Source organism: Scatophagus argus, chromosome 12, assembly GCF_020382885.2.
Source record: "Scatophagus argus isolate fScaArg1 chromosome 12, fScaArg1.pri, whole genome shotgun sequence".
In the NCBI taxonomy this organism is placed as follows: domain Eukaryota; kingdom Metazoa; phylum Chordata; class Actinopteri; family Scatophagidae; genus Scatophagus; species Scatophagus argus.
The window spans coordinates 18787664-18803392 of NC_058504.1; the positions used below are offsets into that span (position 1 = coordinate 18787664).

General features: G+C 39.4%; 2 protein-coding genes across 2 annotated transcripts; both read right to left on the reverse strand.

Moving 5' to 3' along the window:
• Positions 1-438: 438 nt before the first annotated feature.
• hprt1 (hypoxanthine phosphoribosyltransferase 1) lies at positions 439-6673 on the reverse strand. The gene is made up of 9 exons (XM_046405836.1): positions 6482-6673; positions 4050-4156; positions 3434-3617; positions 2475-2540; positions 2178-2195; positions 2008-2090; positions 1803-1849; positions 1529-1605; positions 439-1361 (listed from the first exon to the last, which is right to left on the reverse strand). Exons 1-9 carry the CDS (start codon positions 6506-6508, stop codon positions 1314-1316), a joined length of 657 nt encoding a protein of 218 aa, XP_046261792.1. The 5' UTR covers positions 6509-6673; the 3' UTR covers positions 439-1313.
• Positions 6674-8518: 1845 nt separating this feature from the next.
• phf6 (PHD finger protein 6) lies at positions 8519-15729 on the reverse strand. Its single transcript, XM_046405528.1, has 11 exons — positions 15572-15729; positions 13213-13382; positions 12736-12837; positions 11670-11803; positions 11529-11575; positions 11247-11407; positions 11015-11158; positions 10803-10907; positions 10568-10701; positions 9471-9600; positions 8519-9348 (listed from the first exon to the last, which is right to left on the reverse strand). Exons 2-10 carry the CDS (start codon positions 13342-13344, stop codon positions 9471-9473), a joined length of 1089 nt encoding a protein of 362 aa, XP_046261484.1. The 5' UTR covers positions 13345-13382; positions 15572-15729; the 3' UTR covers positions 8519-9348.

Here is a 15729-nt window from a genome sequence, read left to right on the forward strand (position 1 = left end):
ATTTGAACTGGCAAACCAAGTTCTTTGTGCGTTCAGAAGCCAAACACTAAACCAAGTGTGGATTTAATATGAATGAGATTTGAACTTTTTAAAGCTTTCTCCACTCTGTTAATGGTGATGTCCTTTCTTTGCTCACAACCCCTGACCCGCTGTACAGATACACAGCTTGGTGTTCAAGGCCAGATGACAACACCACCAGCTCAAACATTTCATGATTACCTTAGTTTAGAACATTTTTGTGGATAGTGGTGGGTTCTGTTAGGTCCTGGACACAGCACACACTAAATCACTAATCTGAGGAAGACATTTATTTGCATCACTGCTGCACTTCCAGGTACAGTGTTTTCATGATCAGCTGTCCAAATAATACTTAACTGTTCCTAATATTTGGCATTATATTGTATACAAAGCCTTGTAGTAGAATCCACTAGTCATAGGTCAGGGTGGGAAAATTTAATGAGCAGTATTGTGAAATTCAGTCCACACTGATATTATTGTGATGGCACCATTGAATGAGAGCATGTTATATATTAAAAACAACTATCTCTGTTTCAATGACAGGTACACAGAGATGAATTATTTCAAACATGACTGATAACTTCCGCCAACAACTGAACTGAACATTTACGCATATTTTCCTGCGTACAAAAGGATCTGTCTTTTATGTTCCACAAGCAAATTCATTTACACTCATCAGTAAGGGGATATTTCATCTTCAGCATACCTATGCGTCAAATCAGGGACAGTAGCCGACATCAATGTTACTTTTCTACAGAGTGTACATATCTTAAGAAAATCTTATCGCACAGCACAGTAACAGAAATGTGTTTTATCCCAAAATATACATGCAGATTTAAAAAAAAGTAACATCCTCTTTTTTTCTTCTATTGATACAGGTAAAAGTATAATTACAATTAATAAAAGCAATATTTTCAAACCTTATAGTAACAAAACAATTGTGATATCTATCTTAAACTTAGCAGCATTGCTCTTAATAAATTTCTCTTTTGCTTTAAATAATTTATCAGTGTGGGGGCATTGAAGCATTAGAATTAATTAATTTCAGGGGAAGCTGGGCTCCATGCTGATTAACCCAGACATGTTCTATCTAAGGCATTTTTTTCATAAGTTGATGCTAGTGTGGTGGCTGAAATACAGAAAGCAACTGTCAAGATTATGACTCCATCACTGTATCCTCAGGGACCCTAACCAGGCAGAGTATTTTTACTATAAAATATGAAATAATAAAATATAAAATGAACCGCAGAAGGCAAAGAGAGAACCATTCATTAGAAACTGTTACAAAGTGCTCTTCATGCCTTGTACTTCTCCTTCCCTGTTTCACTAATGACGCAGATATGCTGAAAGAGAAAAGGATCAATGAGTATTGCAGCATTTTATTGATTGACAGATTTAGTTTGGCGGCTCTTGACCTGGTCGGGCCTAACATTAACACACAGGTACAAACACTAACAAGCATGAAACACAACTACATTACTCAACAAGTTTCTTTATCTCAAATACTTACATTTAGATCTCTGAAGTACTCATTGTAGTCAAGTGCATATCCCACCACAAATTTGTCAGGGACTTCGAATCCTACAACTGAAAAGAAAAAAACGAATAAAGAATAAATAATCTACTTGTCTTTCTATTAGTTAACTAACAGCACTGAAATTAATGTATGCAAAGTTTCATTCAAAAGTTCACATTCTGACAACTTCACTGGAGACCATCCAGTGAATTATACAAACTACAAGTTTCACAAATATTCAGTTAAACGTGTGTTGTGTTGAACTCACAGTCTGGTCGGTAGCCAACACTTCTTGGTGTTCTCTTCACCAACAAACTGAGGATGAAAAGCATGTTGATCATCGGTCATAATATTTATAGCTGCGCAAAACACTGATAAACACAAGAGACTGAGACAGCCTATCAGTGAAAACCACTACAATCTGTTGTTAAAAAACATTCAGAGATACATGATCATTTGATAGATCAAATTACCTTGCTACTTTAACCATTTTGGGATTGTACTGTTTGAGGAGTTGCAGGAGTGTCTTCATTGTCTTCCCTGTGTCGATAATATCCTTGAAGCAGCATGAGAGGAGCTTATATTAGGCGTCTTGGAATAGAAAACCATCTACTTTACTATACAAGAAAACATCAGTATTTACCTCCACAATCAAGACGTTCTGTGTAAAAAAAAAAAAGAAAGAAAGAAAGAAAAGAAGAATTATTTCAGTGAAAAACAGTGAACTGCATACATTTGATCTTAGTATGCAACTGAACCCAAAATGGAATGTATTATGGGTGTAACACTCAGCTATTTGCATCTCTGGGGCATTTTCATTACACAGTTACATGGTCTTATTAAGAAAATGGGGGAACCATAATGGAAGCGTTAGTGAGAGGAACACTCACAGAAAGACATTACGGATTTACTGGGAGCAGACAGAGAAATGGACAGTTACCTTGCCCGTCAGTGTAGAAAGGTCATCTCCACCAATGACTTTGATTTCACCTGTCGACTGGTCGTTCTGTGAATGCAAGCAGGGAGTGGACATTTTGCACACTTCACATTACATGTTGGACAGGTACACATAGCTTAACATAGTGGTTGATTAAATAAAAAAAAACAGCTACATTTGTTGCATAGTTGTATATGCATCAAAATACACATCCAGTAAACAAAATTACTTTTACATTCAGTGTCTCTCTCCAAAACACATTTTGTTTGTCAATAGGTGCGTTTCCATCCGTTTTTAGGCAAAGTTTTCTGTTTGTGCAAATGTCTCACAGTCGTATACCTCTATGCACCAGTCAAGTTGAACTTTACATCCATGTCTGTCCAGACTCAGACATGTAGTGACGACTTGTAGTTACTGGAAAAATGGTTAATGTATGGTTATTACCATGCTGACAAACAGGATTCCAGTGAATATTTTCCAGTGAGAGACATGCTATCTTCATTTAGAGAATAATCACTTCATCTTTGAGTCCAGGTGGACATTTGTGACAGATGTAATGAAATTCCCCCCACATGTTATATATAACATGAGATATCGCATTCACGAGAACATGTGAAATCACGGTGACCCTGACTTTTGACCACCAAATTCTAATCAGTTCATCCCTGAATTCTAATTTGAAAAAAAATGTACGCAAGGTGTTCTTCAGATACTGCATTAAACTCATAGTGTGTGTCTGAGTGTGTGAATGAGTAAATGAGAGGCAAAGTGCTTTGGCTAAAAGTCATTATTTAACATGCAGTCATTTATCTTGAGTCACCTGAACAACACCTAAAATCCACATTATGGTACTGGATGGAAAAGGGAATTGATTCACATTCTTTGGAAATTCAGTTAAAGTTTGAGCTGCATTTGGATGAAACCCAGTGTACTTGTGCTGAATTAATTTATAGTGTGATTACACAGTAGCTCTTGAGACGAATGAAGTCCACTGTCATTGGGATGGAGCGGTCGCTGTTCCTGTTCAGAGCCTTGATGTAGTCCAGCAGGTCTGCAAAGAACTTGTACCCCCCTTTGAGCACACAGAGGGCCACGATATGGTGCCCCCCCATTTCCTTCATGATCTCTCTGGCCAATCTCTCTGTCCTGGAGTCACGTGGGACGGGGAGAGAGAGGGAGAGAGTCAGCTAAGTTTTCTGCTACAGTCAGCAGTAGTTCCTGTTTCCCTTCTGTTTGTGTCAGCAGGCATAGCTGTTATTTCTGAAGCACTCCCTACTACATAAATTCCAGGAATCCCCTTAACACAAATTACCAGACAAGACTATATGCGTTCATTATTAAATCCTAAATCTGCAAATGGAAAAAACATGATCACATACTTTACATCATCTTATGAAATCTCAAATAGTGCCCAACTTTGTTTATAGTTAAGACGCAGGTGTTACTGAAGATCTTGGAATCCTGCAGGGCTTTTGTTAAGACAGACTAGTCCACCAATCATTCAGACAACTCACCTTTTAGTCAACAATTCATCACATTTTCCCAATACTACTAAGAGCTGCAGAAAATGCGACCCACCTGTCCAAAATGAGTCCATGTGGGATATAGACCCTCTCCAGGTCAGAGGCATAGTGCTTTGGTATGCAGAAAAGGTCCAGGTCGTATCCCTGCTCCTCATCACTGATCTTTTAAAAAAAAAATAAAACACAACACAAAGCATTAAAAATAATTTCAGAAAGAAAAATATGTTCTCAAGGGTATTACCTAACATGGGCCAGAGGGCATTCATCTGATACAGGGCAGTACGAGGGGAAGGGAGGGAGGTCAACGATGGTCTACATTCCGACCAACTCCCACCATACATTTTACTACCTCTTCAGTTTAATCCCACAAAACACAATGTTTGATTATGTGCAGTTCAGCAAGCAACAGCCAGCTGTCAGTGGTAGCAATTACTGACGTTAGATGCTTAAAGGAATCTTTCCATTTTAGGCCTTGCTAAAATATCAGTCAATCCCTTTGTCACCACTGAAGATCTCTTGTGTGTAAACATGTTGTCCAAACAGCAAGATATTAGCAGATGTCGTTCCAGAAATTCAATATTATGCCTAATTCTATAAATGGTTAAAAGTATTTCTTTTATTTTGTAAAATCAAATTTCCTGCTCTGGGTCAAACTGCATGCCACATTAACCCAGACAACACAACAGTTATGTCAGAACTGGTATCATGTGACAACTGGGAAGGTGGTGCAGAGCTGGGGGTGCTCTGGGAGGGATGTGACTGATCTTAACCACACTCAAAGTATTTATAATGGTGCAAAAACTTGGATCCTTGAAAGTCAACAAAATCTCATTGCTTTACTAACCACTGGATTGCAAAGTGCTCATCTTCACATTGCTTGTGGTTGAACTTTAACAAAGCATTTCCTCTTGTGCACACCAAAATGAAAAATAAACACATGGCCATCTGTTTTGGCTACTCCCTTTCAATTCCAAATAATCACTTATACCCAGCAGATGTCCTTGTGGTAACATGATCTCAAGGAGTATTTTCCAATGTTAGACACAGGCTTGTTGCCTGTTATCTACAGAAGAGAGCTGCACTGTAAAACATGAAAAAAAACACTGAACTGCTCTGAGGTCAATGTATGGACTATCTTGATGTTCACACAAGCAAAGTCCATGCTTGGCAGCACTGCACTGTGGAGCTAAGTTCCTTTGAAAAATGGCACAGGAGCTTCCACTGTTTTAATGCTGCGTTAGCAAAATGTCTATTTAGCTTCATTTCACTGGCAGCAGGTGTGTCTGCCAGGCTGCTGACCAGACTTCATCACAGTAAAACACTGGCTTCCAAATACTAGAAATGTCCTGGGAGATAGGTCACAGTGGTTTATAACTGGTGATTTATTTACTCATTACACTATACAGGCCATTGCAGGCTAGTCAGCTCGTCTGTAATATGTGTATTACCAAATGCACACAGATCCCATGGAAAGATCTTGTGCTGGAAATCAAATTGAAATAAAATACATGCACACAAACAAAAACTTTATTTTTTATGATGCATATTTCTGTTCCTAAAATGCTGGTCCTGTTCAGATCGGGACAACTTCCACAAATACTTAAACTGGAACCAAAAAGACAATCTGTGGAGCCATCTGTTTCTCTTTGTTTCACCGACACTATCTTGTAAACACAAGTAGCTCATAGCACCAAAGCCAGCAACTGTCAGTGCTGTTTTCCCAGATTCACTAAATCGTTAGTGAATTTTATTGATTTGCTAAAGGGACTAATTTATTGGATTCCCCCCAGAAACGAGAAAAGAAATCAGACATCTGTTTTCCAGATAAGTACGACAGAGTTCACGTCTCATTCTTGCTCCTAATAATGCTTAAAGACGCCAAATGTTTTTTATTTGCAACTCAAGTACTGTTTCAGAATTAAACCTTGCCCTTACTCAAACACGAGCGTTTGATTGGACTAATGAATTGAATTAAATGATTTTCCCTCGGGATCAATAAAGTATCTATCTATCTATCTATCTATCTATCTATCTATCTATCTATCTATCTATCTAATGTATCTGAAGCCAGTTATTTAAAATACGTGCTGAAGAAGCGCGCGCTCAAACTACTAAATTTGCAGCTCGACGTAAATTTAGGACGTTCGTCTGCTTGTGACTGAATGAAAACCGTATTAAAGAACAAATAAGACCCCGCACATGATAGTTCAGCGTGTCCATCTTTTGCGTCACGTACGGCAAGCGTGGAGAACGCGTGTCTGTGACTCTCTGTAGTCGCAGGCCATGCTACATTGGAAACACACTGCATTATGCACAACAAAAGGTGAGCACACAGGCCGGAAAGACAGATATTGAACAGCAAACAGCCCACAAGGGTATCGGGTCTTCAGCAAAAGCAACGGCGCCCATGTACAACGTGTTATCCCCGTGTGCATGTAGAGGTAACCTGCGAGCAGCCCTGTTGTTGGGGGCGGGGAGGGAACTTACCACGACACAGGGGCTGGATGTCTCCATGTCTTTGTCCGTCCCTGTCGTTTAGTCTTGTGTAGTCTACCGCGGTGTTATAGACGAAATGTCTCCTCAGTTTGGTTTCACGGACTGCTCGCCCTTGTGACAGCATTCACATAGAGGCGGCTAGCTCAGTGTGTTTCCGGGCTGCGGCTCCACCGAAGCTCCGCCGCTGTGTTGTGTGATGACGCAAGAGCGCAAACCAAAAGAGCAGGAAGGTTATCTCCGGCCCGCCGATAGGGGAAAGGTGCCCGAGCTGTGAAACGTGTGTGGAACTTGTAAGAGCAAAGCTCGTGACAACAGGTTGGAAAAATAAACAAAAACAAAGTGTACCTCATTTATTGCCACCCTGTCTTTGTACAGATGAGCATATAAGTACATTGTTTATAGGTCTGGGTCTGACTCGAAACGTGAAGTCTTGACTGCTGAACGAAACTACTATGACAGCAGGGCAGGGTTGAAGTTCCTGTTGAGCACACTTACTGGTTGCCATGATCTCCTTACGGCTTAGACCCTGGCTACGGCACTGCTGAAGGATCATAGTAAGTTAGAAACATCATAAAATAATGTTTTTCACTGACTTTTGCCATTGGAAGATAGTCTAAAAGACTTTTGTAAAATTGTAAGTCATGACCCACATAAGAGTCAAATGCATGAGATTGGGGACCCTTTTTTGAGTTTGTCCACCAGCACTGCAGTTGTGAACATTACTCCACAGGCTTAGGAACACCTTGACATTATTTTCTGAAGTTTTCTTTAACTGTGAAACTGTAACTGTGAACCAAACTCAGGGGAGTTTTGAGTCTGTAATGTCTTCACACCTTACCTGACAACACTGGGTAAAAGCCAGCATATACTCTAGGAGATGCTTTAGTTTTTAGTACTCTGTTTGTGTACATGGCTGTCCCTCAATGTAAGGCAGCCAGTGAACTGGGAATCTAAAAAATATAATAATACATTTATTATTTATTCTAAAATATACATACTTTGAATTTTGCTTTCTCTTGGTGATGTTTAATTGGGGCGACACGGTGGTTAGCACTGTTGCTTCACAGCAAGAGGGTTCCAGGTTATCTCCCTTCTGTGCTCAGTTTGCATGTTCTCCCTGTGCCAGGTACTCCGGCTTCCTCCCAGAAACACATTAGGTGAACTGACTGCTCCAGATTGCCCCAAGGTGTGAAAGTGTGTGTGTGGTTGTCTGTCTTTGTGTGTCAGCCCTGTGACTCATTGGCAACCAGTCCAGGGTGAACCCTGCCTCTCGCCCATAGTCAACTGGGACAGCCCCCCCCCCCCCCAGATAAAGCGGGTATAGAAAATGGATGGATGTTCAATTGCCAGTGGTACTCTCAAGTTGTAATTTGTCTGTTGTCCTGCTTTACATGTACATCATTTCCCATTAGTGCGCAGCAGCACTGCATTAGTATGTAGCATGCCTTAGGGCACAGCATAACTTACATTGAGATGTACAGTACTGTAAAACAGTAACAGCAATGTAATTTAACAATGTTAAATCTACAGATTTAAAGCAATGTCTCCTATTTGTAACACCCTCACAGTCTTACTTGTTCTGCTAAGGTTATGGCAGATGTTACAGCATACATAGTTGTGATTTGACTGCTGACATATACTCGATCAACATTCAAGACTTTACTATAATCACTATCAACATACTCTACATTAAGGCTTTATTATAGATTATAGATAGATATCATAGTGTGGCCCTGATGTTTAAGTGCATAAAATTTGTACATTTAAATAAATTAAATGCATAAATGCAGAATGGAATTCTGTAGATGGGCGCATGTTAGGCCTTACTGTAGATGGAGAGGACTGTAATCTTGCATGGCTGCGTGGTGTGACCTCATGACACTGCAGTTAGTGTGACATTCCTCACTCTTCAAATCTCATCCAGAAATCTTCACGTCTAACACGCTTTTACCAGTCATGAATGCTGCTCTGGGTTTTGAGTATCCTGTGGACACACTTCCAAATGAAAGACTCCAAGTACGCTTTAAATGTGTAAAATAAAACCTTTTCTATTTCCAATCATTCATGGATACATTTGTAGAGATACAAGTAACAGTACATCAAACAAAGTCAAGCCAACTCTTCCAAAGAGCTCTACGTTGCCCTTTAACAGCTAAATAAAAAAAATGCCACCTTTAACAGTGGAAAAATCCAAGTGCATGCTGGCAAAACTTGTAATCGTGACTGTTTGAAATCCAGATATTCAAAATTACTCATGATGATAATACAGTAGCAAAATATTACATATCAAGAAAGAAAGGCTAACATCAAAAGAGTATTTTTAAGACATGATTACAGAAACAAAGTAATCAAACTGCACAACTTGATAGAGAGACTAGTAACAAACAGACCCCTCTTAAAAGTGAGTCCTTTAGAAGCTAAGAAAGAGCAAGAATGTATTGATTTCAGCAATTGTGTGTGTCACATAATCTGTGGGGGACATGGGCAGTGAGTGACAATCAAAACATCAGTCCATCAGCTCTTATTCATGGCAATAATATGTGTATTTGAATTTGAGCTGACTCTTGGTGGAAAAGACTGGCCATGGCTTTTCATGATCCCGCAGCAGTCCAGTGCTCTGCAGAGTAAAACCAGTCTGTGAAAAGCTCATCTAGCCAACTCAAAACGGGGTCTCACGAAGAAGACGTCTGCTGCTTATTGGGACATCATGTCCAATTAATGGAAGCAATCATGTAGAGGACTCATAGGAGCTTGTAGAGCACGGCTTTGTGAGTAGGCTAAGATTTAGTATAAAAAATATCACTCCCTCATCTTTGAGTTCTTCTGTTTTCACCCCACTTCACATCCATCAGGCCAACCTGTAAATCAATGAAATGTCAGGACATATTTAAGCTCCATTTATTGCAATGTCTCTGATGCTACATGTCTGACATAAAATGTTGACATTTTCCAAGTTATAACAAAAATCCCAACATCGTACCTAGTTGCCATTCACTTGCGTTGATGGTGTTCCTCCATGGTTGATTGCTGCCCTTTCTCTACTGCGGTTCTCTCGTTCTTCATCTTCCTCATCCCTTTCCTCGTTGCCACTGTGGTTCTTACAGTAAAGTCTAAGAACACACACACACACACACACACACACACACACAGAGGAGGGCTTGTAAGTAACAAAATACAGTAACTGTTTCTGTAAAGCTTCGATTCAAACCACTAATCAAACTGAAAGTCTGATGTGGTTCAATTGAGCGGTAAAGATTATTAGTTAAAGATAGCCTATGAAGTTTTTATGTAGTGTTTTTATGTGGAGTTCCCTGGTTTAACACAAAGAGCACAAACACAATAAAGGCTGGAGACTGTAAGTAACCTAACATGAACGTATCCCTTGCGTAATTTACAATTTTTTTTAAAAAAAAGGTCTTTCCAAATGTTTTATGAGGAAGGAAATGCATCCAACACATTTTAAGCCCTCTGCAACAACAATGCATTTTGCCAAGTAACGCTGAATCTAAACAGAATTTTGTTTACAAGAAAACTCCTTACCGCACCTTTATTCCCATTCTCAAGCTTAGTTGTGACAGGAGCATTAAGAAGAAATGGGTGGGATTTAGTTTAGTATTGTTAGTTGTGGCAAAGTAAACTTTGCTTCTATAACTAATACACATTGGGAAATGACACAACAAAATATAATTACAAATCACTCTAACAAAGCAGTCTGAATGGCTTTAATTAGCTTTGGGATCCAGCCTTGGATGACCATGTGAGCGATTTTCTTCAGGGGTTAAAGTGGAACATTTGTCATATTTTTACATGTATAAATTAAAAACCTATTATAATCAAGAAGGGTTTTACAAGAATGGCATTCAAGGGATGTTTGCAGCTTTTTTTTTTTTATGATCATATGCCAAACTTTACATCAAAGTTCAAATAATGATGTGGCAACAATTACTGAATTACTAAAGAGAAAATCTCCATGTGAAAAATTTAAAATGCAGTAATATAGTCAAATGACTGCATCTAAATCTGGCTGTAAAGTGAAAGCACAAGGCAAATGTGTGTATCTGTAGAAGGTGAGCTCACTTGTAGATGCCACGCGCCATGTTTTCAATGTACTTGGCTTTGTCCTGCAGGCCGCAGTGATAATGGTAGGTCTTCACACATGCCTTTATTTCACACCCAATTGTAGCACCCAACTGAGTGCAGAGCGTGCATTTCTGGAAAAACAACAAAGGCATTGATTTTTAAGTCAAAAATAATAAGCTGTTTTCAAACTCCTAAATGATTTTTAAAATTAAAGTTAGGTTAATCTTCTCACCATTCTTTTCCCCCTCTTGATTTCCTGGATGACTGTTTTCACGTCAAAGTTTCCAAATTCAGCCCGCGATGTTGTGGTGAGCTGCACCGTCCCCGATGAAAAAAGCTGGAAAGGGTCATAAATTACAGACCCACCAAGTGGTAGCGCTTTAAATGCATATTTACAGCTTAAACTGATATGCCCACCTACACACACACTCACACGTGTCTTACCATGCACTTGTAGTGTGCAGCCACTTTTTTTGAGTTATCGGTATGAAGCACGCCCCTGGTTTCATTCTCTTCGTCACCAGCGTGACAAAAGCCACAGCGCTGGCCGCCATCTCCGGGGCTGGCTCGAAGGGGTGACCGGTCCCGCTAGAACACAATGAACAACACTCAAAACCAAGAGGCTACATGGGGCAAACAGACCTCTCAAGTAGAGAGAACAGACGCGTTGCCTTACATGGGAGGAACTCTCCTCGTCTGCAGCCTGTGAGGAGGTGGAGCGGGAGTCTTCGGATTGGCCACGAGATCCAGCCTTGGCTCTCCCCTTCTCAAACCTTCCTCTGCCCCTACTTTGTGGAGGCGATGAGTCTGAATCGTTGGCCACACCTCCCTCTTCATCTATGGTATTAGAATTTATCATTGCAATACATTTCACAATGATACAGGACAATCATCACCTTGAGAACCCTATGTATAGTATATGGGCTAGTGGTATAACAGATGCTAAAGCGTACTTCACCTTGAATGCCATCTTGAGAAGTATCCCGGTGTTTGCGACAATAAACACTGTTTGGAGCAAAAGAAATACATTTTTATGTAACTGACTTAAATTACTTTTTTTTTTTAAATTGTAGATTAATTTGCAGATAAAGCAGCTTACAGGTAAATCCCTTGTGAGGGATTCTCTTTGATCTGGGCTTTGTCCTTCACAGCGCAATAATAGTGATACGTCCTCCTGCACGTCTTCACATCACAGCCAATAGTAGCACCCGGTCGGTGACATGAAGAACACATCTGGCAGGGGAAAGAAACACGCCTACATCTTTCAGAAAAACATGCAGTTCTAGTCCATTCAATGTAACTGACAACTCATAATGGGATTTGTCAATTAGTAATGTGAAATATGATTTTATGATGTGGGTCTGAATCATAATTGCTCTCCAAACATCACAGGGCCCTGATAGACACAACTGTTGGAAAGGCCATATGCAAATATCATGAAATGATCATCCTTGTTGGGAAAATTAGATTGTTGCAGGAGAAAAACAAATTAAATTCAGCGGGGAAGATGGCACATAACAGGATTATACAGAGAAATGCTAAATATTGATGGCCTGTTAAAGAAAATTAAAACATTTTTAAATTTATGCATGCTTGCATAACCAATATTCTTCATTATTTAAAATTTGTCGGTATCTAAAAATCACTTTCCAGTAAATATTTCACAGTAAAATATTATATGTATGCAGGCTGTGGATGAAAGTACAATATATATGTGAATTAAAGTAAACATATTACCTAGAGATATCTACATAAGCAGACACAGTACCTGTAAATATATGTATAAACGTTTCATGGCACGAGCTGGTGCCAGAACTACGGTGGCAACTACACACATACTACAAGAACTGATTGTAATTTACAGAAAACAAAAACATGCAAATTCAATTACAAATGCCTCAAATTAGATTAAAATGTTTTTTAAAAAATCAAGTGCAGCTTGGTCTTACAGGCAGCACTACTAATGACATTCAGTGTCTGACATACATATCGCCGAACAGTAAGAACAACTCATGAAAACGCATATTCTCATACAGTAGTTTGTAGGATTGAGGAACATGCTGTCCATGACAGTATCTTGTAAGAATACATCCCCAGGTTCAGTCTGGTGGCCCTGTAACACTCCACTCCTCTATGCTGCACTGAGAAGGAAAACGGGTACTTACCAATTTATTTCCCCTCTTGATTTCCTTTTTCACATCCTCAATGGAAAATCCTCCAATATTTTCACTGTCTGAGTGAGATGTGACCAGGGCAGAGGAGAAAAGCTGCAAATGACATTTATTGAAAAAAAAAAAAAGATTACTTTTGTTTGATGATTATGGGATGTATACATCTACATTTTCATTTCCCTTGACTGCTGTTGCACCATTTTCCGCTCTGTTGTGAATGTTAACATACATTTCATGTGTTTTACAAACATCAGAGCTGATTGCACAGCGTTAAACTGCTTTCTAATCATAAAATTCTGCCTCTGCAATTTTTATTTTTGCCATATTTTCTTTGTTCTTGTTCTTTATGGAATGGCGATTTTTCTCCTTTGCATGTTTCTGCTTATGAACAAAAGAAACAACAAAAAATTGCATGACTTTGTCTTGAAGGATCACTGCCTAAAAGGCTTAGGGACAATGTGATCTCCTCACCATGCACTTATGATGGGCTGCCACCTTCTGGCCATCAGACACTAGCAGCTGGCCACACTCCTTATCCCGGTTGGTTCTGCAGAAGGCACATTTAGGCAGTCGTGCTGCAGCTCCTTTCCTCTGTCCAGACATGACCAAAGGATTTTTCGTTTCTTTCGTTTCCAAAGTTTCTAATGGACAAAAAATAAAAACAAAAACAAGAAAAACACAAATAAGTTAAGAACAAAATAACTTTGCATTGCACAGGCTGGTAAATCCTTTTCAAAAAGGTATTGCCTAAGCAAACATCAATAAAAACATTTGTTCAATTCACTCAGTCATCCTGTAACGCTACCTTGTCATGTCCTCTACAATATCATTGGAGCAGCTTGCATAAACATTGGTTTGTCGCAACTCATATCTGATCCAAACTGGATGCCATAAGACTTACAAATGCATACAGTGTGTGATGCCCAGAGTCTTTGGCATTGTAGATACAGAATTAATGATGAAAATAATGGCCCAACATATTAGGAGTTTTCAATTGTTCATAAGGGATAAATATTTATAAATCTACATCGTGAGGGATGCCAAACATCCCTTACAGATTCAGTTAGTTAAGGGTAAACTGTTTTGGAAATCAAGTTCTTTCACCAACTAAATGTGACTATTGTGAAATAATGAATAAAACCCTTTGGAAAGAAGCCATTAGAACTTCTTTCCCAGAAACAGCTGGAAAACTTTGACTCAATTACTACTGTGAGTAACTCCAGAATAGGGCAACAAAAGTCAGAGTCACAAAAGAGGCCTGTACCCTAAAATCTGTGATTTGTTACAGGACAACAGCTTAACACTTTCTTAATTCTGGCTGACTGTGCAACAGAGAGTTCCCGGTGGCCTGCAGTCTTACACTAGAACACTCCACTTCCACAGAAGAAAAAAATGTAGGCTGAAATTGCTGCTCAATGCCAGTATTTTGTGAGATCCCGCTTATATCTGAGGAGGATAATCAATAATGTTGTTTAGGTTCCATCATTAATTATGCCGGTTGTTGACAACATCAGCACAACACAGCCCGGCAATTAACAACATTCACCAATCATCCCAGATTTAAATCACGTTAAAGATGAACAGCCTGATTCTGAACCTGGAGGATCAGATCTTAAGCAACCCAGTATACCTTACACATAGGGGCGACTTTTAATTATAAACGCCCCATGAGTAGTTTCAGTGCAAATGATGCAACATGTTTTCCATTTTGCATACACCACTCCGCTCCAGTATTCAAACCCTCCTCATCTCTAACAAAATAAATAAATAAAAATTATCAAGTGGAAATTTGCTACTTTATACTGTATCGTCTGTTGTGATCAGTAGTGAATATTTCCACATGAACAGGAAACGGGACGATTTAATTATCATTATTGTTATTCTATCATTTCCAGCTTCGTTTTAACATAAACATTTTAGATGTATGTTGATCAACATTTTCTTGAAAATCATATGATTGGTTGCAAACCCATCGCTGTAGTCTTTAGAGTAGAGAAGTAGATCTAATCTCCAAATGTGTGCTGTCATTTACAGAAATAGTCTGTTTGATGTTGTCCATAATGCACTGAGGGGCCACGAAAACATTAAATATGAGGATTAAAAAGATCTATTCAATCCTTTAGTCCACAAACGAAAGTGGGTGTTTTGTTTTTTTTGTTTTTTAAAAAAATCACAATAGCAGTGTGCTGCGACGCCTTGATAGAGCCATTACAGCCATGATAGCAGGGCCGGGATTTCACTGCGGCGGCAACAGCAGCGGAGCCAGCGTGCAAACACACAATGCTGTTCACGTAAATAACACCAAATATCCTTTATTTCAACCTCTGGTCTTCAGTCTAAAGCTCTCACATAATAATTCTGTGCTACATGGTGAGGCTGTGATCGATTTGAGACGAGAACAAGTGAAACATAAAAAGTGCCTCAAATTCCTCTTACAAAGTTTTGAATTAAAGGGGGTGTGTGTCTCTTTCTCCACTAAACTAGCTATTACTGAAAACATTTTTCACTATGAACATCTCAGCGCCCCGAAATCTCTCCAAAGGCCCTTTCATGAAGGAAAATAAAGGTCGGTGGTGGGAAAAGATGACACTTAGACATTATGTTTCTGCTGGAACCAGAATAACTGCGAATATTTCCCTTTAAATGTGGGAAATTATCATGACAGGCGCGGGTCTTCGCAAACCGTTTCGAAGTAAAGAGCGCCATACGTGATGTATCCCGTGAAAAGAGAGCAGCTCAGCTTGTACGCCAGCAATACGGCCTGAAACGACAATAGGCCACAAAACACCACGGCTAACATCCTTCAGCTGCTACACAGCTCACATCTTACCTGGTAAATATAATGTTATAACGCTGAGACGTTTAACGAGATGGGAAAGTATTCCGAGCAGTGACTGTGTTTCTTTCCGTCCTTCAGAAATGATCGTGAGCTTTTCACACTAGCATCAAGCTAGCTAGCTCAAGCGCCAGGAAAGCCCAACTTCCTGG